The sequence below is a fragment of the Pinus tabuliformis genome, chromosome 3_2, assembly GCF_031772625.1.
Source record: "Pinus tabuliformis cultivar Carrire ecotype Pingquan chromosome 3_2, CPIR1, whole genome shotgun sequence".
NCBI classification, from domain to species: domain Eukaryota; kingdom Viridiplantae; phylum Streptophyta; class Pinopsida; order Pinales; family Pinaceae; genus Pinus; species Pinus tabuliformis.
In genome coordinates this window covers 1,092,267,235-1,092,294,969 of record NC_142302.1, presented here as the reverse complement: position 1 = coordinate 1,092,294,969, position 27,735 = coordinate 1,092,267,235, and the positions used below count along the sequence as shown (strand labels likewise).

The following is a 27,735-nucleotide window of genomic DNA, read 5'->3' as shown; positions in this document are numbered from 1 at the left end:
TCGCTTAAGTCTCTATGCTTTTGCATTCAAGTATTTTTCGGTAGCGGGCACAACTTCTGAGTGATAAAGAGGGAAACGAAGAGGACACTTTCACGCGGCAGATCCTCCTCTGCATCTTTTCACGGTGTACATTCTCAGGTATTTTCTTTTCTTTGTAGGTTCCATCAAGCTCCTGTGAATCAAACTAAATTTCATGCTGTGTGCGTTGCATTGCGTTGAACCTGGTTATCTCTTTTATTTTGTATTTTGTATTTTGTATTTCCATTTCCATTTCCATTGTTGAATTGTTCTTTGGTTAGTTTGCCTGTTATTTGAATATGGATTGGATCTTCTCCCTCAAATATTGGTACCTACCCACTCAGCCAGCAGCCGGTGCTTCCCGTCCTTGTCCCCTTGTCCATCGATAAGAGTGGCTACCATGGAGGAAATTAGTGAATTGTGGAAGGTTGAAGTGAGTTTGGTTTGGCTATGCTGATTCCCCTATTTTTTGTTATTATTTCGGGCTAGTGGAATTAACTAATGGAAGATTATTAAGCCCTAATCTCCAAAGATCAAATTTTCCCATTTTTAAAATAAGTTTGCATTTTGCATTCATTTTGCCTTCTCTTTTCTGGTATTTGAAATCCTTCAATTTGAAGACATGATTGTTGTATGTCTCACTCAGGGTTTAACTTTATGAGACAACAACATGCTAAATTTTGATATCTAGATATAAGTGAAATTTCAAACATAATTTTAACACTGGCTTTATTCTTCTTGTAGACTAATTTTCACTTAATTGTCTACAAGCATTGTAATAATATGTAGTTAATACTGTTTTTGTGCAGTTTCGTTTAACTATTGCTATGTTTGGACCAAGGGAGGCTCCTCAACCAAGCCCAAAAGTGATCTAGATTTGTAACGAGTGACGTAACCTGTGCCGCATAGGGGTCTACCGTTGCCATTATCTTGACATGCTGAAAGCCCATAGGATGTGTGAGGATAAAAAAGGACGGAAAATAGCGTTCAAATGAATGTCCCATGGACAGAGATAGGGGGGCCAAGAGGACTCGTAGTGGGGTTATGGTTAGGGTTGAAATTGAGGGTGTGAGCAAAGGTGTGAAGGCACCCACGGGGTGTGGAGAATAGGGAGTAAAGGTCTCAGGGAGAAGTATGAATTGGGCAAGGGGACAAGAGTCAAGGGAGAAGTTTGGAGGGGGGTTGTGCGTGAGGAGGCTGCAAATGAGGTGCATCAAGGCGAATCGAGGGGAAGTGATGGTTGGGAGGAGTGGTGTAATACTGGGGAGGAATAGGGTGGTGGAGTGAGTAGAGGGCAGAAGCAATGAAGAAGAGTGTCAATCATCCATAATTGGAGGCCCATGACCAAATGATTCACTAACATAGATCTTAAACCATAATGAAAAGAATTGTAATGGAAAGCTTTAATAACCAAGTGTGTAATATAACATAGATTTTGTTTGCTTTGCCAAATCTATGCTATCATAATAATACAATTTCACACACAAAAACACAAGATACACCCTAGAAAAACATGTCTTGGGAAAAACTCCAACTTTGAAATGGTTATCTTGCTATAGTTTTTAACTTTTTATTATAAATTATTCCTTTTTAGTCAAGGCTCTATGGGAAATGTAATTGACATTGAAAATTGCACTTAGTAGAATCATGATTTTGCAACCATGAACTAGTGAATAGTCTGCTGTCCAAGTTGCTCTCTCAAACTCTACACACTGCAATTTTAGTGTCAAACTATCACATGGTTAATCAATTATCTCCTTTGTGACTGGTTGAATCTGTAGTCCAACCTCCCCAGCCAAGTGGCTGAACCTACCTTCCATCTCTGCTATCCCTTTTATGTCTGATTCCAAAAGGTTTTAAGAAGGTCAACAGCCTCTGTAATAATTTTTCCTGGGAACCAGTTATAGTCTCTAGAAAAAGACTAGTCCTTTCACTTTTTGTCACATTCAATCTTCTTTTGTTTTGCTTAAGCCTTAGACTGCCATATAGCACGTTGTGATTGGTTGCAGGGGCCATGTGTTTGACCACGTTGCTTGCCAACTAGGCAGGGAACTTCTAGTGTGGGGGCACGTACTTATATATTATGTAGAAATATTTGTGCAGAGGCAAGCATGTCTCATGCTCCACAAACCATTTCCTTGTCTCTTCTGCCTTATTCCTTTGTTTTGTTACTTTAATGTGGAGCACAGAGTTAGATTTCATTTGATTGCCACCTTTTCCTTACCTTATGGCAGTTTTCTTGGTTCTTTTGTGACATGCAGAAGGCAAAGGTAAAACTTTGTCCCCTACGTTACCCTCAATGCCATCATCTATGTGCTTCTTGCCATGCTGGTAGCTCTGCATGACCTAGCCTTGCATGATCTGCAGTACCACATGGTTTGCAGCTCCACATGTGGACCTCCATATAACCCTTTTGCGTTATTCCTTCCAAGCCTTATCTCTGTGAGGAGCACAGAGCATGAGTTGCTTTCCTCCATTCATATCTTTGTCCTCATTTGTCTTTCCATGGCATGGAAATAGGGTTATGCCAAGGTTTGATGAAGCCTTTCACACTAACCTGTAACACCACCAAACCATCTTCCCAAATGGCTTCTAAAACACGTTTTTAAGTATGAAAAATCAAGAGTTCTTCAGCACAAAACCAACCAGAGAAATCAATACAACCATTTTGATTCTTCAAGGGTCTATTTGGATTAGCTGGGGAGGGATCATAGAAGAGCCACACGAGATAATGCGAGAAGATATCAATGATGAGAGCTATGAGAACTTACAACAAAGTTGGTGTAACCCTGACAATGGCTAGTTATTCAACACAAGAACATTATTCAATAAAATTAAATTCTAAGAAACATTGTAAAGATTTCCCTAAGTCATGTGAAGGAGAATGCTATCCCTTCAAGATATCTCCTAGTGGAGAGAGGATTCTATCATTTTCTTTTATATTTATAACTACTTTTTGTCCTTTTTCATATAAATTATGTTGATTTTTGGTATGTTCTATGCTTAGAGCAATTTACTTCAATTTTTCATATTAGCCCAATGACAATATTCAGATTAGCAATCACATCAGCATGATAGTAAAATGCAGATAGAACATAAACATAAACAGTAGAAGACAAGCCAAGACAAGAGGACACAAGGTGTGGCACCAGCCAGGGACAAACCCCAATGTGGGGAAACCCTTGATCAAATCTTCTTATATTCTTCAAAAGTAAAGCAGAGAGAGAGATAGTAATCAATTATCTCCTTTGTGACTGGTTGAATCTGTAGTCCAATCTCCCCAGCCAAGTGGCTGAACCTACCTTCCATCTCTGCTATCCCTTTTATGCCTGATTCCCAAAGGTTTTAAGAAGGTCAACAGCCTCTGTAATAATTTTTCCTGGGAACCAGTTATAGTCTCTAGAAAAAGACTAGTCCTTTCACATTTTATCACATTCAATCTTTTTTTCTTTTGCTTAAGCCTTGGACTTCCATATAGCACGTTGTGATTGGTTGCAGTGGCCATGTGTTTGACCACGTTGCTTGCTAACTAGGCAGGGAACTTCTAGTGTGGGGGCACGTACTTATATATTATGTAGAAATATTTGTGCAGAGGCAAGCATGTCTCATGCTCCACAAACCATTTCCTTGTCTCTTCTGCCTTATTCCTTTGTTTTGTTACTTTAATGTGGAGCACAGAGTTAGATTTCATTTGATTGCCACCTTTTCCTTACCTTATGGAAGTTTTCTTGGTTCTTTTGTGACATGCAGAAGGCAAAGGTAAAACTTTGTCCCCTACCTTACCCCCAATGCCATCATCTATGTAATAATTTTTCCTGGGAACCAGTTATAGTCTCTAGAAAAAGACTAGTCCTTTCACATTTTGTCACATTCAATCTTTTTTTGTTTTGCTTAAGCCTTAGACTGCCATATAGCACGTTGTGATTGGTTGCAGGGGCCATGTGTTTGACCACGTTGCTTGCTAACTAGGCAGGGAACTTCTAGTGTGGGGGCACGTACTTATATATTATGTAGAAATATTTGTGCAGAGGCAAGCATGTCTCACGCTCCACAAACCATTTCCTTGTCTCTTCTGCCTTATTCCTTTGTTTTGTTACTTTAATGTGGAGCACAGAGTTAGATTTCATTTGATTGCCACCTTTTCCTTACCTTATGGCAGTTTTCTTGGTTCTTTTGTGACATGCAGAAGGCAAAGGTAAAACTTTGTCCCCTACCTTACCCCCAATGCCATCATCTATGTGCTTCTTGCCATGCTGGTAGCTCTGCATGACCTAGCCTTGCATGATCTGCAGTACCACATGGTTTGCAGCTCCACATGTGGACCTCCATATAACTCTTTTGCCTTATTCCTTCCAAGCCTTATCTCTGTGAGGAGCACAGATCATGAGTTCCTTTCCTTCATTCATATCTTTGTCCTCATTTGTCTTTCCATGGCATGGAAATAGGGTTATGCCAAGGTTTGATGAAGCCTTTCACACTAACCTGTAACACCACCAAACCATCTATGGCTTCTAAAACACGTTTTTAAGTATGAAAAATCAAGAGTTCTTCAGCACAAAATCAACCAGAGAAATCAATACAACCATTTTGATTCCTCAAGGGTCTATTTGGATTAGCTGGGGAGGGATCATAGAAGAGCCGCACGAGATAATGCGAGAAGATATCAATGATGAGAGCTATGAGAACTTACAACAAAGTTGGTGTAACCCTGACAATGGTTAGTTATTCAACACAAGAACATTATTCAATAAAATTAAATTCTAAGAAACATTGTAAAGATTTCCCTAAGTCATGTGAAGGAGAATGCTATCACTTCAAGATATCTCCTATTGGAGAGAGGATTCTATCATTTTCTTTTATATTTATAACTTCTTTTTGTCCTTTTTCATATAAATTATGTTGATTTTTGGTATGTTCTATGCTTAGAGCGATTTACTTCAATTTTTCATATTAGCCCAATGTCAATATTCAGATTAGCAATCACATCAGCATGATAGTAAAATGCAGATAGAACATAAACATAAACAGTAGAAGACAAGCCAAGACAAGAGGACACAAGGTGTGGCACCAGCCAGGGACAAACCCTAATGTGGGGAAACCCTTGATCAAATCTTCTTATATTCTTCAATAATTCAGCAGAGAGGGAGAGATAGTACAAATATACAAAACTGATATTTATGACAGCAGTAAAAATTCCATCATTCTGCAAATGATGACGGTTCAGAGATGCAGCCCTGAGTCCAATCACAAAGAGTGCTGAAGTAAATCCTTTGAGGAGACCCTTCACATAACACTGATGCAACATTCCTCTGATAGCTAGCTGCTCTCAATTCTGGTTAGGGCACAATAGGCAGCCCTTAACCTTCCACACTGTCAGCAAACTAGCTGTCCTAAGGACTCCTACAAGTTGCCCATCAAACTGTCTCAACACATACAAGATACACTTCAAAATGTGTGCAATAGCTCACTGTTCTAGGGTAATTAGGCTGCTGCAATTCTGGACTGATTAGGGCACCCAACCACAGTCCCAAACAACCCTCAAACAAACCCAGAATTGCTTCCTCTTACTGCGGCTGCCCTCCAATAGGGTGCTGCCCTCCACGCTGCTCTTTTAGGGTAGTTTCAAACCCAACGCACAAACCTGTCTCCCAAAAATGACTGCGACATTCTCTTAACAGGACTGTTCACCCTTCAACAAGGCTCTGAGACAGTCCTCTCACCCTCGGCCTTCAAGAGCAGGAGTGCTGCCCTCAAGACAGCACCTCAGCTTGCCCAAAACAGCCTTCCATTCCTCGCTGTCCAGTCCTTTGCTTGCTGTGCTTATTAGGGTCAATTTGCTGCGGAATTAGGGCCTCCCTCTAGCTACGGATAGGAGCATCTTTAGCTGCGGAGAGGAGCCTCTTAGATCTGTGGCTAGGTCTTATTTTACTGTCTCCTTAGCTGCGTCTTTAGGGCTCTTCTTGAACTGCGGCTAGGGCTTCTTTAGGACTGCGTATTAGGGCACGGTCTCTTCTCCTGAAATGCAACTAGATCTCCTTCTTTTAGGACTGCGGCTAGGGCACAACAAAACTGCAGATAGAAGCCTCTCTTCACTGCGGCTTGAACTCCTTTAGGACAGCGTATAGGACTTCTCCTTAGGACTGCAATTAAGGCTCTTTCCTTAAGACCTCTCTTTACACCAAAACCCAAACGAATGGAGAGACAGATCACAAGAGATGAGTGTGTCAAATTACTTGAGGACCTCTTCTATTTATAATGCAATGTTGAGGATAAGTTGGGTAATTTGGTTGCTGGCCGACCTTGATAAATTGTCAATAATACAAATAAATTCATATCTCCATAAATACATGTCGGACAGATCACAAGAGATGAGTGTGTCAAATTACTTGAGGACCTCTTCTATTTATAATGCAATGTTGAGGATAAGTTGGGTAATTTGGTTGCTGGCCGACCTTGACAAATTGTCAATAATACAAATAAATTCATATCTCCATAAATACATGTCGGAATCGGATGATCTTTAGATCAATCCTACACCTCTCGATGAGAGGAATCCAAGAAAAATATCAGCTGCCACAAATAAGATGACCCACATGGAGTTTGGCCCTAATTGCCAATTTTAACACTCCCTCTCAACTAGGGAGAACTCCATCTGCGAATCCATCTACCAGTTTGTATTATCTCTGCCATGAATGGAATGCCCTGCATTGCTATGCTCTGCTAAATTAGGAAGAAGAAGAAGTGATCGAGAATGTATCATACCATTCTCTACTGACCCGAAGTCAGTCCCATATAAAGAGAGTGTCTCATACCACTCTTACTGATCCGAAATCAGTTCCAAATAAAGAGAGTGTCTCATACCATTCTTACTGATCCGAAATCAGTACCAATTGATCCCAGATCAATACCATCCTAGCATAGGGAGTACAATAGTATACGATGCGTCCATCGGTAGTATTATGGTCCCTATCCTCATTTCCCTGCTCATTGGCCAGAAGAGAGGTACTTCCCATGAGTCCCAGACTGCATGGCTAGGATATCTCAGCAGGAGAATGATGAACCACCCATCCTGCTTACATGTCACCGTGGGGTATCCCAAGGGAAGCCTGAACCACTCACCCTGTACACAACAAATCACTAGGGGAAAGCTGAACCACTCACCCTATGATTGTGTCTCAGCAGGAGAAGGATGAACCACTCATCTTGCCTACATAGCAAACCACTAGGGGAAGGCTGAACCACTCACCCTATGGTTGCTCATCGCTCCAAGAAGAACCCCCAAGCCCCCCAGAGCTCCCAGAGCTCAATGTCCATATCATATAGGACCCTCAGGAGAGGGTCTCTCGACGACTCCTAGTCGTTCTCGGAAAGCCAAGAATTTGACCTTTTCGAGGGGCTTTATCTGAATATTGGCGACTTGCACATCAGTCCCATTGTGATGGAGCCTTATTGCTCCTCGCTGTACCATATCCCAGATAAAGTGGTACTTGATGTCTGTGTGCTGGGAGCGATCATGAAATACGGGATTCTCTGATAATCGAATCCCACTCTAGTTGTCACAAAGGATTACTGTGGATTCCAGCACGTGTCCAAATAGCTCATTGAAGGGCTTCTCTAACCAGACAGCTTTACACGAGGCCATATTTGCAACTATGTATTCTGCCTCAGCGGTGCTTAAAGCAACCGACTTTTGCTTCCTGCTCATCCAGGATATCAAAGTAGAACCCAAAGAGAACCAGCATTCAGAAGTGCTTTTGCGATCCACCATACTGCCTGCCCAATCAATATCAGAGTAACCAAGCAGCCTCATAGCTTCGGCAGTGTATCTCAGTCTATGAGAGACTGTGCCCTGAAGATATTTCAGAAGATTCTTGGCACCAATCCAATGAGAGTGATGAGGCTCAGCCATATGTTGGCTCAACATGCTAGCTGCAAAACATATATCCGGACGAGAGTTCACCAAGAACATCAATGCTACTATGAGTTGACGAAACTTAGATGCATTTCCCAATTCAGGTCTGACAACACTACTGTATAACTTCTTAAAGTTAAGTTCCATTGGGGTAGTCATAGGCTTGTAGTCCACCATTCCAAATTTGGAATCCAACTCCCTCTTACGTGTGTAAATTTGAGGGTCTGCACTTGTCAGAAAGAGGTCGTCCACATAACGTACCAGTATGAGATGTCTATCATCCACAACCTTAAAGCAATGGTTTGGATCGACTTCACTCCTAGTGAATCTCAACTTCATCAGATAGCTATCAATCCTCTCATACCAAGCCCGGGGTGCTTGCTTTAAATCATAGAGAGCTTTCTTCAACCTACATACATGAGATTCCCGATCATGAATCTCAAACCCCTCGGGTTGTTCAATATCTGTGGTCTTGCTATTACATGAGGGGAATGGTCCCCTTGTAAGTTCTCCTTTGGTACATCTCGGACATGTACCTTCATGCTCTTCTTTGACTTCAGGCATCCCTGTCACCATCTGTCTCACATTGGGTAGGGCCTTACAATGAAGATGAGTAGACCTCCGGTGCCATTGAAGAGATGTGTCATACGACATGGTCCCCAATGGACTTCCTGCAACTTGATACAAAGTGTCAACCCTGAACCCAAGAGTAAAAGCATCTTTAAAATTCCTTGTCCAAGCACGTACCTTTCCATCGATGAATGCCACCTTGTAACCTTTGTCTTCCATTGTCGAAATGGACACTAGGTTCTTTTTGAGATCAGGTACATAAAGAACTTTTTGTAAATGAATCGTGTTACCTTGATTCAATTGAAGGGTAACATTCCCTAGATGTCTATCATCCACAACCTTAAAGCAATGGTTTGGATCGACTTCACTCTTAGTGAATCTCAACTTCATCAGATAGCTATCAATCCTCTCATACCAAGCCCGGGGTGCTTGCTTTAAATCATAGAGAGCTTTCTTCAACCTACATACATGAGATTCCCGATCATGAATCTCAAACCCCTCGGGTTGTTCCATATCTGTGGTCTTGCTATTACATGAGGGGAATGGTCCCCTTGTAAGTTTTCCTTTGGTACATCTCGGACATGTACCTTCATGCTCTTCTTTGACTTCAGGCATCCCTGTCACCATCTGTCTCACATTGGGTAGGGCCTTACAATGAAGATGAGTAGACCTCCGGTGCCATTGAAGAGATGTGTCACACGACATGGTCCCCAATGGACTTCCTGCAACTTGATACAAAGTGCCAACCCTGAACCCAAGAGTAAAAGCATCTTTAAAATTCCTTTTCCAAGCACGTACCTTTCCATCGATGAATGCCACCTTGTAACCTTTGTCTTCCATTGCCGAAATGGACACTAGGTTCTTTTTGAGATCAGGTACATAAAGAACTTTTTGGAAATGAATCGTGTTACCTTGATTCAATTGAAGGGTAACATTCCCTACACCCTTTACAGGATAGGTGGCATCGTCTCCAAGAATAATCTCCAAGTTTGTTTCCTTCTCTATCAAATTAGAGAGAGCTTCCTTGTATCCAGAGAAGTGCCTTGAAGCACCATTATCAATAAGCCAATTTGCCAAAGTGTTTGGAGGAGAGGTAGAGGAGAGGGTCGATATAAGATAATACTCCTTTTGCTTATCAGAAACAACATTTGATTTTTCATACCTAGAGTTCCTTGCTTTCTTGGAGGGTTGACCTTGATGTCATGCATTCCTTTTCCCTTTGCCATTGTACCTGACATTTCTTCGATTGAAGTTGCCCCTGGAATGATTGTGATCATCATCATGTGATGTGTCCCTTCTATTTGGACACTCCCTTGCATAGTGGACAAACTTATTGCAAGCAAAGCATTTGCCTTTCCTTCCTCCCTTAGATACAGGCTTTCCATTGAAACGACCTTTAGACCCTGCATTATTTCTCCTTTTGGCATGAGCGGAAAAAGCAGTAGGGTTGCTTCTATTAGAAGGCATTTCTTGCTCCACCATCCTGGTTTCTTCTTGAATGCTTCTCGACATCAATTCTTCAAACCCTGGAATTCGATCATTATTGAGATTAGTGGTTCTGAACATATACCACTCAGGTGGGAGTCCTCTAAGGGTAGTGATAGTAAGTTCCCCGTCAGGAATGACTTCTCCAATTGATAGAAGATCATTCTTGATCTCGGTGATCCTTAAGACGTAGGATTGAATATCTTCATCTTTGCCTTCTTAATATCCTTCAACTTATTTAGAGGAACAAAAATTTGATTAGGATCACTAACCTTGAACATGCTTACCAATCTGTCGTATATCTCCTTGGAGGTGTTTAAATTAGAGATGTAGGCCATGAGACGCTTGTCAATGGAATCTCTGATAATCTTCTTTGCTTTGACTTCACCCTTGGTGTACTTGTTCTTTGAAGCAGCGGATGCATTTGATGGAGGCTCAGGGATTTTACCCTTCACATAATCCAACACTTCTTGTTCTTCCAATGTCAGATCAAGAGACATCTTCCATTTGTGATAGTCAGACTTTTCACGGAGCTTGTCTTTAGCCGAGAAGAGGGATGAGGAACCCATTGAGACTTTTGTCCTTTCAAATGTCTCAGTGATTGCTCTTTCAGTTGTGCTTGGGCTTTGTCTTTACCTCAACTTTGATACCATGTTAAATTTTTGGTATGTTCTATGCTTGGAGCAATTTACTTCAATTTTTCATATTAGCCCAATGTCAATATTCAGATTAGCAATCACATCAGCATGATAGTAAAATGTAGATAGAACATAAACATAAACAGGAAGACAAGCCAAGACAAGAGGACACAAGATGTGGCACCAGCCAGGGACAAACCCCAATGTGGGGAACCCTTGATCAAATCTTCTTATATTCTTCAATAGTTTAGCACAGAGAGAGATATTACAAATATACAAAATTGATATTTATGACAGCAGTGGGAAGTCCATCATTCTGCAAATGATGACTGTTAAGAGATGCAACCCTGATTCCATTCACAAAGAGTGCTAAAGTAAATCCTTCGAGGAGAGCCTTCACATAACACTGATGCAACATTCCTCTGATAGCTAGTTGCTCCTGCAATTCTGGTTAGGGCACAATAGGCAGCCCTTAACCTTCCACATTGTCAGTGAACTAGTTGTCCTAAGGACTCCTACAAGTTGCCCATCAAACTGTCTCAACACATACAAGATACACTTCAGAATGTGTGCACTAGCTCACTGTTCTAGGGTAATTAGGCTGCTGCAATTCTGGACTGGTTAGGGTACCCAACCACAGTCCCTAACAACCCTCAAACAAACCCAAAATTGCTTCCTCTTACTGCGACTGTCCTCCAATAGGGTGCTGCCCTCCACGCTGCTCTTTCAGGGTAGTTTCAAGCCCAACGCACAAACCTGTCTCCCAAAAATGACTGCGACATTCTCTTAACAGGACTGTTCACCCTTCAACAAGGCTCTGAGACAGTCCTCTCACCCCCGGCCTTAAAGATCAGGAATGCTGCGCTCAAGACAGCACCTCGGCCTGCCCAAAATAGCCTTCCATTCCTCGTTGTCTAGTCCTTTGCTTATTATGCGTATTAGGGTCAGTTTGCTGCGGAATTAGGGCCTCCCTCTAGCTACGGATTAGAGCCTCTTTAGCTGCGGATAGGAGCCTTTTAGATTTGTGGCTAGGTCTTCTTTTGCTCTCTCCTTAGCTGCGTCTTTAGGGCTCTTCTTGAACTACGGCTAGGGATTCTTCAGGACTGCATATTAGGGCATGGTCTCTTCTCTAGAAATGCGGCTAGATCTTGTTCCTTTTGGACTGCGGCTAGGGCACAACAGAACTGCGGATAGAAGCCTCTCTTCACTGAGGCTTGAACTTCTTTAGGATAGCATATAGGGCTTCTCCTTAGGACTGCAATTAGGGCTCTTTCCTTTAGACTTCTCTTTCCACCAAAACCCAAACGAGTGGAGAGAGAGATCACAAGAGATGAGTGTGTCAAATGACTTGAAGACATCTTCTATTTATAATGCAACGTTGAGGATAAGCTGGGGTAATTTGGTTGCTGGCTGACCTCGACAAATTGTCAATAATACAAATAAATTCATATCTGCATAAATACATGTTGGAATCAGACGATCTTTAGATCAATCCTACACCTTTTGATGAGAGGAATCCAAGAAAAATATCAGCTGCCACAAATAAGATGACCCACATGGAGTTTGGCCCTAGTTGCCAATTTTAACAAGTTATAAATTCCATGTCAGCATTTTCCCAACCTTATTTACCTAGCATATTCATTGTATATTTGAACACGAATCCTATTATAAAAAACCCAAGACTTTCATCAACTCACCTTGCCCATGTCAACACAAATGCAATATTATGTTAAATTTTGGCATTAGATAAGATTAGGACATTTGCTTATGGCCATAAAATATGAACATAATGCCATTCAATTTAACATCAATACAATATTATGTGAAACTTTGTTATGGGTTGAATCCTTAATGATTAGAATATTTTTCTTATGTTGGCTATAAGACATGAACATAATGCCATTCAACTATAAATTTCATGGTTATTTACATTGAAGGTGATAAAAATGTCGAAGTCTCTAGGCTTTTGCATATGAGTATTTTTTGGTAGTGGGCACAACTTCTAAGTGATAAGCGTGAAATGAAGAGGACACTTTCATGCTGTAAATCTTCTCTTGCATCCTTTAATTATGTACACTCTTAGGTATTTCTCTATGTAGGTTCCATCAAACTAAGTTTCATGCTCAGTGCATTGCATTGCATTGAATCTGGTTATCTCTCTCTCTCTTTTAAATTTCCAATATTGAATTGTTCTTTGCTTAGTTTGCTCGGTATTTGAATATGGATTAGACCCCCCCCTACAAATATTTGTTCCTTACTACTCTAGTTGGCAGCTAGTGGTTGCCCTTGTCCTCTTATTCCTTGATAGGAGGGGCTATCATGGAGGAGATTCAATTGAACTGTGAAAGGTTGAAGTGGGTTTGGTTTGGCTTTATTGATTTACATATTTTTGTTATTATTTTGGACAAGTAGGATTAATAGGAGATTATTAAGTCCTAATCTTCAAATATCATTTTTTTCTTGTTTTTGAAATAAGTTTACTCTTTGAATCCATTTTTCCCTCCCTTTTTTGGGATTTGTAGTCCTTCAATTTGAAGGCATTAGCGTTGTATGGATCATTTAGCGTTTAGCTCTGTGAGGCAACAACCATGCTAAAATTTGGTATGTAGATATAAGCTAAGTCATTCCACACACCCCTAGGGGGTCACATGTCATGAATCCTAGGTGTCAGACATGTATTTGTGAGAACACATGTCATGTCAAAAAGTGGATGTGGGATGTGTTTACAAACTAAGGGAGGAGTGTTTGAAGGGAAAGACAAATCTGTGAGATGCATTTCTGTAATATCATCGAATAGATATACTAGAAAACGAACAGTATTTTAGCACGAGTGCACAACAAAATCTGTAATTTTATTTGATATAAAAATCATGAATTACAACTATGAAATTACTTGCTGAAATAAACATGAATCTGAAATTGTCCTCTAAATTTTTATCTCTAAATTGACCTCCAAGCTTGATGAATGATTGCAGCCCAGAAAAAATGATGTGCTAGGGTCTCACAAATCGAAGCTCTTCAATCGAGATTCAAAACACACCATTCTGACTAGGGGGAGTGCATATGTCTCTCAAAATATCAACAAAAAATGTAATAATGTATCTCATATCATGAGTCATAATGTCATATACAATGAAATGAACCAAATAACTAATACAACTGATTTCCTCTGCCCCTCTTGCGAGAAAATGTAACAACTTTCCCTCTAGATGAAGAAGGTTGTGCTCTAGCAGCTGAAGAACTAGGAGTTATAGGAGGTAGACCACGTTCTCTACTGGTGACAAGGGTAGGTGGTGTCACCTCCTCCTCTTGTTGCTGCTCCTCCTTCTCTACCCCCTCCTCTACCTCCTGCGCTAACCAATCAGGGGCCGACTCCATGATAGGTCTCTTGGCCTCAACCTTCCATACAACAATGGTGTCAATCCCATCGAATGAGATGGCCTCCACATCTGGTGTCCTCTTAAGTTGCCTCACCCATAATCGAAGGTTGTAGTAGACGTAGACCATGTCTCCAACTTGTACAAGGGTCATAAATTAATAAATTAATAATTATAAAAAAATTATTTAATGAATTCAAAAAATTAATTGGAATATTTTAACCTATTGCATTTATTGGTGTGTATTTTTTCAAATACAATTCAGTTGTCTTCGCATCCCGAGGAGCTACATGTTTGGCTGAGCACTCGAATAACAAGCCTTTGGAGATTGGGTACTCTGCCACCATAACTTCTCCACCATGCATCTACAACAAATAAGATAAACATAAGAAAAAAATGAAATTTGAAAGTTGAAGCAAAGTATGAATTTGAAGGGACAATGAATTTCAAAACAAACTAAAGCTTACCTAGCATTTTAGTCTTCCTATCATGGATAGCCATGTCAAAGCTAAATGTGCCACCTGCCATCATGTATATTTCCATTTCTTTGGAGATTTCTGCATGTTCTGTTAGAGATGGCACGATCTTCTGAACATAAGTAAAGAATCCACCCATGACCACAACATCAAACAAAAAACCACACAAGTAAGAAAATGCGGGGTTCAGGTAGATCCCTGCAGCATGAATGGGACGATGGAGTGTATTGTTTCATCACTTATCAATCACTTCCCGTATGAGTTGTTGTTTCTCAAACCCCTCATCCCCCTTATCATCATAGTAGCTGCGAATGGATTCTTTGGCCTTATTCATGGCCTCATAAAAGTAGCCCATTGCGGGCTTGTCTCCATCAACTAATCTAAGAACCTTTACCAAAGGTTCAGTAATGCTACACACCTCTTGCACTCCCACCCATAAGCTTTTCTGGTATGAAACTAACTTGCATATGGCCTCTCCTTCTGGTTTGCGGCTATATGACAAAGCACGCCACTCCTCTGAAAGAAACATTCTCTTCACATCCCACATAGAATTCAGGATGGATTGAAGAGATATGAAAACTAGTGGCAAATTGTGTAATGGAAAGGCGCATTGACTCCTTGTTGTTGGTGAATATTCTCATCAAATGAAGCACAGATGCATGCTTATATATAAATTTTGTAATGCTTTTTGATGATTCAACAATATCCTTGACAAATGAATTTTTCCTATGTCCTCCAACATCAAATCAATGCAGTGTGCAGCACAAGGTGTCCAAAATAAGTTAGGATGCCTCTCCACAAGCATCTTGCTAGCATCAACAAAATTTGCAGCATTCTCTGTTATGACTTGGACAACATTTTGTGGACCCACCTCCTAAATGAACATGTCCAACAAATCACATAATAACCGTGCATCTTTGATATGTGCAGATGCATCAACAGATTTCATAAACATTGTTCCCTTGGGACAATTAACCAAGAAGTTAATAAGGCTTTTACCCTTTTGATCGGTCCAACCATCTGACATCACAGTGTATCTTGTGTGTGCCCATGATCCCCTAAACTCCTCTAGTCTCTTAGTGAAGTCAACCTTTTCATTCTGAAGAATGCGCCCTCGAAAGTCATCATATGAAGGGGCTTCGTACCTTGAGCCAATAATAGCAATAGCATCAATCGCGGGCTGGAAAAATGGATTGTTCCTGGCAATGCTGAAAGGAATATCACTCCAAAGAAGAAACTTGCCAGCTTCTTCCTTCTCCCTTTTTTTAAGAATTAACGTGATAGATGGCTGTGCACAAGGTGTATTACTAGGAACAAAAAATGATGTGGTAGCTATGGGGTTCGATGTAGATGCTGATGGCGAAGAAGAATTAGTACCACTCTCACGGTCACCTCCCAATCCTGCCAATCCACCCCCTGCCGTTTGACCTCTTCAGAGCTGCCTTGGACAGTTTCGCTGTCTTTATTTCTTCCAATGATTTGAGGGCTCTTCGGATGATTTCTGGATTTGTATTTGAGCAAGGCCCTACCTCATGTCCAGGAATTTGTGCAAGGTGGAACTTCAAGTCATATGATGCTCACATAACTTGCAAGTCAAATTTGATCTGCTAAACCCTTCATCAAGTACACATTCCCATAGAGGGTCCAATTTCCTTCGCATGTTTGGAACTTTGTTGAATCTTGAGTTTTAATGTAAGAGTGAAGTTTGAAGTTTGAACATAGGGGACAAGAAGAATTGCAAGTTAAACAAATGAAATTAGAATTTACATATAACATTTTGAATTTTTAACAAAAAAAAACCTTAACTCAATGCAACAATAATGGCAAAAAAAACACATTCAAACCCAAGCAAAAATCATGGAAAAAAACTAGGGCACAAGAAGAAATTAAACAAATAAAACTAACAATCAAGATTTTGCATTTTTGACAAAAAAAACCCTCTCCACTAAATGCAACAAAAATGACAAAAAAACACACTCAAATCCAAGCAAAAATGATGAGAAATATATAGGTGATGGAAACCCAAGGAAAAACAAGAAAAAAATAGGGCCAAATTTGATGCCCATACCTGAAAACCACGCCTTGCTGAAGAAACTTGGTCCAAACTTCAAATTTTTTTGCTTGGGATGCTAAATTCCTTCACTTTTCTCCTTTCTTGCCCTTGTAGATGAGTTCTCTTCCTCCTTAGCTCTCAACTCTGTTCTCTGTCTACAAAATGAGAGAAAAAAACCAAAATTTAGCTTTAAAAGTGCTCTGCTGCATGAACCAGTGATTATTTCTCATCAACTCCCCATTTTTTGGTAAAAATCACGATTTTTTCAAATCGAAAAAATCGTCGATTTTATCGGCATCACGAAAGAATCGCGATTTTATCGCGATGTTCATAACACTGGTAACAATCATATCTCGTATCTTTTGTACATTCTTATATAAATATATTTGTCCTATGATAGATATTTACATTTTTCAGATCTTCTGAATATTCTGCTGTGGTTATGAACAAAGTTCATAATCAAAACCAGGGATACTTAAGGTTGTTAGACTTTAAGCCCAAAATTGCAGCAACATAGAATAAAAAATGCACAATGAATATCTTATCGAACTATCAAAGCGACCTTCTCCTTTTCTCAATGGTGGAAGTCGAATTAGACTGCCTTCAACTTTCATGCTTTTCGGTAAACGATTGGTGAACTGGGATCAGATGGCCATGTGCATGGCTAGGGGAGTACGCTTGAGTTCAATTGAAGTAGAAGTGGAGAGAAGCATGTGCTTAGTCTAGTGGTTAGAAAAAGGAATTCACATAGTTAACTAGACTAAACGCTCAATGAATTGACGACAAAATTTGTAATGTCCTCAACGAATTGAGGACAAAATAGGACTCATTAGCCTACCCTTCCCCGTAGGCTATTGTCCACCTAAAAAGGGGAAAACCCCCAAAAAAATACCCATTGTTGGGCTAGTTTTGGGGCAACTGGGGCAAAATCCCAGAATTGGGGTTTTGAGTAAAATTTACTCAACCATTTATGAAGATGAAACCCCTCAAGGAAGCCTATAAATAAAGGAGGATTTGATTCATTTTGGAGCATCTAGTGTGGATCATTTCATTCTGTTTTTGAGCATTAGCTCTAAGGTTTTAAGACCCATTTTTCCTTGTCAATTTCAGTAGTGAGAGATTCCACTGTAGTTGACACATTTTCCTTTTTCTTCTCTTGTTTTGGCACAGGAAAAATCCCTAGAAGGCAGCGAGTTTTATAACAATCGGTCTCTATTTTGGGCAGTGAGTTCTGAAGTGACATTCTCTGTTGTTTAGGATAGCGAATTCTATAATGTCTTGATATTTCATTATGGCATAGAGGCACCATCAGGAAGGAAACTAAATTCTTTATCTTTTGGAGAGGAACGAAAACCTAGGTTGGATTGCTCTTTTGTTCTAGGACAGGTTGAAATCCCTATGATAGTGGATTCTTGAAGGCAACGTCTTTGGCTAAGATCAAACCCTTATTTGCCTATTGACGGGTTTGGATTGACGGCGTGATCAATTCAGGCCCTAGTTTCTGAAGCAGAGTAGTTCAAATTCTCAGCAAGGGAGGGATTTAGTTGCAATGGCAAATCAACCAAGCTTTGGGTAAGCGAAAGGTTCGGGAAGCATGTTTGTAGCATTACAGTCTTTTGTGCATATCGTAGAGATGACCGCAAACCCTGAATCATGATGTCTGGAGTCGAAGGTTCCACAAGTCTGGTAATTCGAGACAAAACATAAACTTGGGAAGCATTCGTGGCCAAACAGTGTGCGAGTACCATGTTGTGGTCCCAAGGAAACAACAAACATCTTAAATCGCAGTATGCCCAAAAATTAGTGATGTGGTCAAGACAATTCATATAACCGTGTTGTGTTTCAAATAAATTATTTGTGGTATTGTTTAGGATATAAATCTAACGTATTAAGTACTTGCAAATCAGATTCCTGTGGTATTATTGTTACTTTTCTAGGATTGATATTAGTTATATTGGAGTTGATGAACTTTGCTACATGGTTTATTTCATTGAGGACCAGTATTGTCTATTGAAGGTTGCATTATTGTAACTAAGTTGAATTGTGGTACAAAAAGAAAATTGTCGAAAACCCTAGTGTAAAAAAAAAACTAGGGCAAAATTATCCTAGCGCATTACAGTGGAATCAGAGCGTTGGAACTTGGAATCTTGCCAACCTATGAGTTTGATGCATGTTTCCGGGAGATACGAGTAACGTTACAGTTAGGAAGGATAAGGGTAATCTCAGGGAAGCCATGGAGGGTAAGGAGGGACGATGAGATCCAGAAACCAAGGATCTCTTACATGTATTGATACATGGACAAACGGAAATCTCAAATTTAATATTATAGGGGCAACAACAAGGACAACAGATAATGCACGCCTTGGCCCAGGGTCAACAACAACTTGCTCAACCGATGACTCTTCTCATAGATAATGAAAATGTTGCTTGCAACAACAAAACTAACATGGAAGGGGGTGGAAATCATAACCCTGGTCGTCCTAACACCAAGGAAATGAATAGGAGGAGTCACCGATTGTTGCTTCCTCAATTCATGAATAATCAAGTGGTGACAAACCAAGAAGCTGTTGAACCAAACAAACTTTTGGATGGTTATTTTCAGAAATATGCAGCGCTAGAAGAGAACACAACGAGCTGCTATGACCTTCAATGAATACAATAATTTCAGAGTTAGAAACAGACCCAGGGGACAACCTAATTCCGATCTAATATGAAAGGTGAGTAAACTTTTCCTTTCCTCATTTGATGGATCATCTAAATGCACAACAAGAGCTTGGGTGCAAAAAATGGACACCTACTTCAGGCTCAACCCTATGCCAGAAGCAGACGCGATCCAATTTTCCACATTGCATCTAGAAGGGGAAGCGCATGAATGGTGGTATCATGGTTTAGTAACATTGAGGCATGCCAACATTACTTCCTATGAAGATTTTACGCAAAGGCTAATAGAAATATTTGGCCGAAAGTACCAAAACATCCACTTTAGAGAATTGACACTTCTCAAGCAGACAGGTTCGCATGAAGAATTCATTTCAGAATTTGAACGTACCACTGTCATGGTAACAAGAATATCTAAGGAGCAATTAGTTTGCTTTTCACTGAAGCATTAGCTGAGCCCCTACACCCATGTGCTTGCTGCACCATTGCTGCTTTGTGTCCTTGCTGCACCAAGTACTATACTGCGGTCCCAATGTTCTTGCAACACTGTGCTTGCTGCTGTCCATGCTTCTTGCTGCTATCCATGCTTCACCATGCTGCTGCTGTCCCAAGCTTCTTGCTACTGTCCATGCTTCACCATGCTTGCAGTTGTCCCATGTTTCACTATGCTTGCAGCTATCTCACGTGTCACCATGCTTGCAGCTGTCCCATGTATTAGCTTGTTGTCCCTTGCGTTGCTTGTTGCTGTCCAACTGGATGCAGCAATATACCATATTGCTGCATCCATCACATCATGCTGCATTCCTTTGGGGTATTCAACACTCCATGTTAACCCAACACGTGGCTCCCACAGGCTGCTCCGAATCTGATCCAAATTTGGTCAATATCTTTGACCCAACGCACCTCTAACACTGCTCCAAATCTGCTTGTCACTTTGCTGTTCCTAACTGTTCTAGTTAGGGCACTTGGGTAGCCCTAAACTCCTCTCAACAGTCCTCGAACAACCCTTCAAAAATCTTCTTGTCACTTTGCTGTTCCTAATTGTTCTAGTTAGGGCACTTGGGCAGCCCTAAACTCCTCTCAACAGTCCTCGAACAACCCTCCAAATCTGCTTGTCACTTTGCTGTTCCTAACTATTTTGGTTAGGGCACTTGGGCAACCCTAAACTCCTCTCAACAGTCCTTGAACAACCCTCTAAATCTGCTTGTCACTTGGGCAACTTCAACATGACTTTGTCTTAGGCGGCTTCACCATGACAACACCCTAGATCTAGGGCACATAGAGCTAGGGCATCATCTTCTAGGAGCTGCGTAAATCCTTCTTCCCCATGGCAGCATCTAGGGCAACTCTTCTTAGGGCAGCATATCTCTTAGGATTTATCCTCCCACCAAATCCCAAAGACGAGTGGAGAGGAAGAGATCACAAGAAGAGTGTGTACAAATGACTAGCAAGCGACCTTTTTTTATACAAAAACGTTGAGCACATGTGGGTGTTATTTAGTTGTTGGCCGACCTTGATAAATTGTCTTATAACACAAATAAATTCATAACTCCATGAATACTTATCGGAATTGGATGATCTTTAGAACAATCCTACACCTCTCGATGAGAGGGATCCAAGAAAAATATCAGCTTCCATAAATAAGATTACCCACATGGAGTTTGGCCCTAGTTGTCAATTTTAACACTCCCTCTCAACTAGGGAGAACACCATCCGTTGATCCATATGTCCAACTGTACTATCTCTGCCATCAGTGCCCTGCACTGTTCTGCTGAGCTCAGCTCTGCTCAGTTTTGCTCTGCTGAGCTCTGTTCTGTTGAACCATGAAGAAGAAGAATTGATCGAGAATGTCTCATACCATTCTCTACTGACCCAAAGTCAGTTCCATATGAAGAGAGTGTCATATCACTTTTACTGACTCGAAGTTAGTTTTATTGATCCCAGATCAATATCACAAGAGAGTGTCTCAAACCACTCATACTGATCCCAGATCAATGAAGGTCATCCTAGGATAGGGAGTTACGGTAGATACAACGATGTGTCCATCGATAGTACTACTATGGTCCCTAACCCCATTTCCCTGCTCATTGATCAGATGAGAGGTACTTTCCATGAGTCCCAGACTGCATGGGTAGGATGCCTCGACAGGAGAACTAATCATCCTGTCCACAAGAGAGCGAATCATCATGTCCATTGGTTGCCACAGGAGAACTAATCATAGTGGCTCACAGTCGCCACAGGAGAACTAATCATCCCGGCTCACAGGGGAACTAATCATCTTGTTCCATAGTTGCCATGGGAGAACTAATCATCCCGGCCCATAGGAGAAGTAATCATCCTGTTCCATAGTCGCCACGAGGTATCACAGGGAAAGGTTGAACCTGTCACCCTGTACATAGCGCACCACCAGGGGAGGGTGAGTCGCCCTGTGGTCGTATGTCGCTCCAGTAAGTACCCCAAGCCCCTCAGACCTCCCAGAGCTCAGTGCATGCAACATGTGGGACCCTTATATGAAGGTCTCCCAATGACTCCAAGTCGTTTGGGAAAATCACAGATTTGACCTTTCCCCGGGGCTTTGACAAAGTGTCTGCGACTTGTACATCAGTCTCAATGCGATGGAGCCTCCTCGCTTATTGATTTACCATATCCCACATAAGGTAGTATCTGATGTCTATCTGCTGGAGCAATCATCGAATACGGGATTCCTCAATAATCGAATCCCCCCCCTGGTTGTCACAAAGAATCACAGTGGTATTCATCATGTGTACAAACAACTCACTGATGAGCTTCCACAACCAGGTAGCTTCACACGAGATCATACTCGTAGCTATGTATTCGGTCTTGGCGGTGCTTATAGCAACCGATTTCTGCTTCCTGCTCATACATGATATCGAAGCAAAATCCAGAGAGAACCAACACTGAGAAGTGCTCTAGCGATCCTCCACACTGCCTGCCTAGTCAGCATTCGAATAATCATGCAGCTTCATATTTCCGGTAGTGTATCTCAATCCATGAGAGATTGTGCCCTGAAGATATCTCAGAAGATTCTTGGCACCAATCTAGTGAGGCTCAACCAAATATGAGCTCACCATGCTAACTGCAAAGCATATATACGGACGGAAGTTCACCAAGAACATCAATGCAGATGAGTTTATGAAACTCAGAGGCATTTCCCAAATCTGGTCCGACATCACCACCATATAACTTTTGAAAGTTAAGATCCTCGAGGTAGTCACGGGCTTGCAGTTTACCATTCCATATTTGGAATCCAACTCCCTCTTACTTCTGCAAGTGAGAGGGTCCACACCTATCAAAAATAGGTCGTTTCTCAGAAGGTGCCAATATGAGAGGTCTATCATCCACAACCTTCAAACAATGGTTTGGATCGACTTCACTTTTAGTGAATCTCAGCTTCATCAGACAGCTATCAATCCTCTCATATTAGGCCCGAGGTGTTTTACTTCAAGCCATAGAGGGTTTTTTTCCACCTGTATACATGAGATTCCTAATCATGAATCTCAAACCCCTCGGGTTGTTCCGAACTTGTGGATCTGCTTCATGAGGGGAATGGTCCCCTTGTAAGATTTTCCTTCGTTTCATCTCATACATGTACTTTTATGCTCTTCTTGAATTCAGGTATCCGAGTCATCATCTGACCTACAGACCTTCGGTGCTATGTGTCAACTGACATGGTCCCCGATGGACTTCCTGCAACTTGATACAAATTGCCAACCCTGAACCCATGAGTAAAAGCATCTTTGAAAATTCTATTTTCAAACACGTACCTTTCCATCGTTGAATGCCACCCTGCAACCTTTGACTTCCATTGCCGAAATGGACACCAGGTTCTTGTGATTAGGTACATAAAAGAGATTCTGCAAATGAATCAAGTTACCCTCATTCAATTGAGGGTTAACATTCCCTACATCCTTTCCGGGGTAGGTGGCATTGGCTCCAAGTATAATCCCACAATTGTGTCCATCTCTACCAAATTAGAGAGAGAACCCTTCTATCTAATGAAGTGCCTTGAAGCACTATAATCGATAAGCCAGATTCCCAGAGAATCTGAAGGAGATGACCAATACAAGATAGTGCTTCTTTATCTTATCAGAAACAACATTTGATTCTTCATACCTTGGGTTCCTTGCTTTCTCTGAAGTGTAGACTGTTTCCTTGATGACCTGCATTACCTGTCATTCCTCTGATCATTGAAGATGTCCCTGGAGTGATTGTTATCATCATCAAGTGATGTGTCCCTGCCATTCGGACACTCCTTCGCATAATGGCATCTGCCTTTCCTTAGATCCGGACTTCCCATTGAAGTGATCTTTAGGTAGGCCATCAGAAACTTCCACTGCGCCATTCTGATAATGTTCTCTGTTTCGACTTCACCCTTGGTGAATTAGAAGAGGGATGAGGAATCCATTGATCCTTTTGTCCTTTCCCAATTGTCTTCGGTGATTGCTCTTCCACTCTTGCTTGGGCTTTGTCTTCACCTCACCTCTGATACCATGTTAACTTTAGGTATGTTCTATGCTTAGAGCAATTTATTTCAATTTTCACAGTTAGCTCAATATCTTTTCCAGATTAGCAATCACATCAGCATTAAAGTAAACTACAGATAAACATAAATCGCAGAAGACAAGCCAAGACAAGAGGACACAAGATGTGGCGCTAGCCAGGGACAAACCCCAATGTGGGGAAACCCTTGATCAATTTTTCTTATATGTTCTTCAGTAGTTCAGCAGAGAGAGAGAAAGAGATAGTACATTTGCAACAGAGGCCAACACTTTGACTTATCTAGATAAGAGCATAGATCATCTCTAGGAGGATGATACGTGAGATCAGTTGAAGACATGCTGCTTCAGCTGATTGTCTAAGGTGACTCCTTCACCTATCATTGTGCTACATCTCGTCATCATGCTGCACCTCACCGTGCCGCACCATGCCGCACCCATCATCACAATGCTGGACCTAATGTTGCTGTTGTCCCAGTGTTTAGCACTGCTGTACCTAGTGCCACGGCTGCACCATTGCTGCTTTGTGTCCTTGCTGCACCATTGCTGCTTTGTGTTCTTGCTGCACCAAGTACTATACTGCTGTCTCAATGTACTTGCAGCACTGTGCTTGCTTCTGTCCATGCTTTATCATGCTGCAGTTGTCCCAGGTTTTTTGCTGCTGTCCATGCTTCACCATGCTTGCAGTTGGCCCATGTTTCACTATGCTTGTAGCTGTCTCATGTGTCACCATGCTTGCAGCTGTCCCCTGCATTAGCTTCTTGTCCCTTGTATTGCTTGTTGCTGTCCAACTGCTGCATCTAAACATCTTGTTCCATGCACCTTACTGCACCATGCTGCTGCAATATACCATACTGCTGCATCCATCACATCATGCTGCACTCCTTTGGGGTATTCAACACTCCATGTTAACCCAACACGTGGCTCCCACAGGCTGCTCCGAATCTGATCCAAATCTGGTCAATATCTTTGACCCAACGCACCTCTAACACTGCTCCAAATCTGCTTGTCACTTTGCTGTTCCTAACTGTTCTGGTTAGGGCACTTGGGCAGCCCTAAACTCCTCTCAACAGTCCTCGAACAGCCCTCCAAATCTGCTTGTCACTTTGCTGTTCCTAACTGTTCTGGTTAGGGCACTTGGGCAGCCCTAAACTCCTCTCAACAGTCCTCGAACAGCCCTCCAAATCTGCTTGTCACTTGGGCAGCTTCAACATGACTTTGTCTTAGGCAGCTTCACCATGACAACGTCCTAGATCTAGGGCACATAGAGCTAGGGCATCATCTTCTAGGAGCTGCGTAGATCCTTCTTCCCCATGGCAGCATCTAGGGCAGCTCTTCTTAGGGCAGCATATCTCTTAGGATCTATCCTCCCACCAAAACCCAAAGACAAGTGGAGAGGAAGAGATCACAAGAAGAGTGTGTACAAATGACTAGCAAGCCACCTCTTTTTATACTAAAACGTTGAGCACATGTGGGTGTTATTTAGTTGTTGGCCGACCTTGACGAATTGTCTTATAACACAAATAAATTCATAACTCCATGAATACTTATCGGAATTGGATGATCTTTAGATCAATCCTACACCTCTCGATGAGAGGGATCCAAGAAAAATATCAGCTTCCATAAATAAGATGACCCACATGGAGTTTGGCCCTAGTTTCCAATTTTAACACTATTCCACGTGTTGGACACTCATATTTTTGTGTCCTCTGTGTCGCGTGTCATCATGTTAGGGGACTTAGGTCATAGGGATGTAAGGAAATCTCTCCCATATGGCACATTCATGCTACAATGAATCCCATCAAAACTTATGTGCCCACTTCCTAAGAGAACTTGGATCCCCACAACTGATCCACTCGGTTGATCTGAAATTCTACTGAAAATGTTCACACATCGAAGAGCTTGTCAAGAGCTCTCCATGCAATTTGAGCAGGGTCACTTGGACACCGTATGCAAAAGATGCGGCCTGTTAAAGTTGAAGATAAATAGGTAGAAAAAATACAGTGCTGATGTCACCTCGTTGACTGGAATTATATGAAATTTTGACATGTGGACTGACTAAAAAGCAACATGTGGCAAGGTTGGTTTGGTTTTCGAACCAAGGTACATGTATGGTAACTCCCAAAACTTTGCAATCCAATCTACCACAGGGCTTCAATGTGGCATGAGGACATCACATGTATAAGGCGTAGAGGTTTCATTTAAATATTCTTTGTGATTTGCAATCCCAAGCAATGTTGGATAAATCTAAAACATGTGGATTTTGAGAAACTATGTAAAAAAGCTTTAAATATTTGCCAACCAAATGATGCCATACATGTTATGATAACATATCATATGCCTTTGTTGTAAGCAGTAAGATGCGTAATATCTTGTTGTGAGTGCAACATTTGAGATGTATAATTCCCAGGAAAATGCAAAGAGTGGATTGGGGGGGGGGGGGTTTGAACCCTGACCTTGTATGCAAAATAATAGCACCTTAACAACTGTACCATGCACCTTGGAAACATTATAGAATGAAGCATATTGTATTTAAAGGCAGCAGGAAGCCCTTTTATTGAGAGAAAAGGCAAGTTTGTGTTAATTAACTGTGGGGTGAAGCTATTGAAGGTTGGAAGATCTGTGCTATTGTCTTCCTCGAAACCTCGGTGACTCTTTTGCAGATTGAAGACCATTATTTGATGTAAAGAGATGATGGTGTACTTTGCATCATTTTTAATGGATCAGTTCATATTTTTGAAGTGAAACTAGTGAAGTATCCCATGTGGGGTGAACTCTGTTATCAATTTGCTTAATATTGTTTATGATTATTTCTGTTCTATTCTCAATTTCAATTCTTTAAAATACCAATTTTAATTTATTAAGCCAATTTTTAACAAAATTGCTGGAAAATTGAGAAGCTTTGTATAAGAATTCAAAGTTTCAAACTAGTGTAACAAAGCAGTTTAGCACTAATTTTGGATCATCACTCCACGGACAGGAAACATGTCCAAGTCCTAGGGATACTCCAAAAACACAACTTATCATGTTTCCCATATCAAAAGTTGCAAAATTGCAAAGCAAACCAGTGAGCATGTTCTTCTTATAATGAGTTTGTGGATTGCATTGTTTTCTGTTGTGAGATTGAATATATATGATGTCCATTTAACTGTGTAATATAAAATGCTTTCACATCTCTTACTTTGTCTCCAACATCCCTTAAGCTTTTTGAAGTTGTATTCACGTAGGATGATATCTTATACGTTAATTTTCTTTTGCAGTTTTAGCACAAGAATTATATTAGTTAAACATGGCTAAGCACCACCCTGATCTCATCATGTGTCGTAAGCAACCAGGGATTGCCATTGGTCGTCTTTGTGAAAAGTGCGATGGTAAATGTGTGATTTGTGATTCCTATGTGCGGCCATGTACTCTTGTTCGAGTCTGTGACGAATGCAACTATGGATCCTACCAGGGAAGGTGTGTGATTTGTGGTGGTTTAGGCATTTCAGATGCATATTACTGCAAGGAATGCACACAGCAGGAGAAAGATAGGGATGGATGTCCCAAAATTGTCAACCTTGGAAGTGCAAAAACAGATCTATTTTATGAGCGCAAGAAATATGGTTTTAAGAAGAGATAGCGTTGGAGTTCTATTACCTTAATAATGTGGTGACATTGTAGTAAGTCATTTATAGACTTAGTTGTTACCTTAGGATTCTAGGTTAGTGGTTTTTGGATATGTATAAGTGGTATAATAGTAATTGTACCAGAAGTAGTCAGATAATATATCTATTGAAACTCCAACTCAAACTGGCTTGTAGTATTTTAGCACCTGTGCTTGACAGATTTTAAATCTTTTAACTATTACTGTATTTTGCACTGAAAGGAGAACTGACCTTGCTCAGGGAACTATGGCTTTTGCCACTGTTGAACATATTACAAATGTATGCCTTGATTTAATATTTATATTGTCACAGTCATATATTTAAAAGTAAATACTAAAGGTTAAACTTGGTTGCTCAGCGCTCAATTTACTTTAGGTCCTATTT

General features: G+C 41.0%; 2 protein-coding genes across 2 annotated transcripts in view; both read left to right on the top strand.

The window, feature by feature from the left end:
* LOC149184479 (PHD finger-like domain-containing protein 5A) lies at positions 1–27,708 on the top strand. Its single transcript, XM_089417519.1, has 2 exons — positions 1–138; positions 26,965–27,708. Exon 2 carries the CDS (start codon positions 26,994–26,996, stop codon positions 27,324–27,326), a length of 333 nt encoding a protein of 110 aa, XP_089273645.1. The 5' UTR covers positions 1–138; positions 26,965–26,993; the 3' UTR covers positions 27,327–27,708.
* The window catches only part of LOC149184478 (SNARE-like superfamily protein), a 240,074-nt gene continuing 212,342 nt past the window's right edge, over positions 4–27,735 (top strand). Inside the window, exon 1 of the mRNA XM_089417518.1 lies at positions 4–138. The gene's annotated coding sequence lies outside the window, so the exon portion shown is untranslated. The remainder of the gene's footprint in view (positions 139–27,735) is intronic.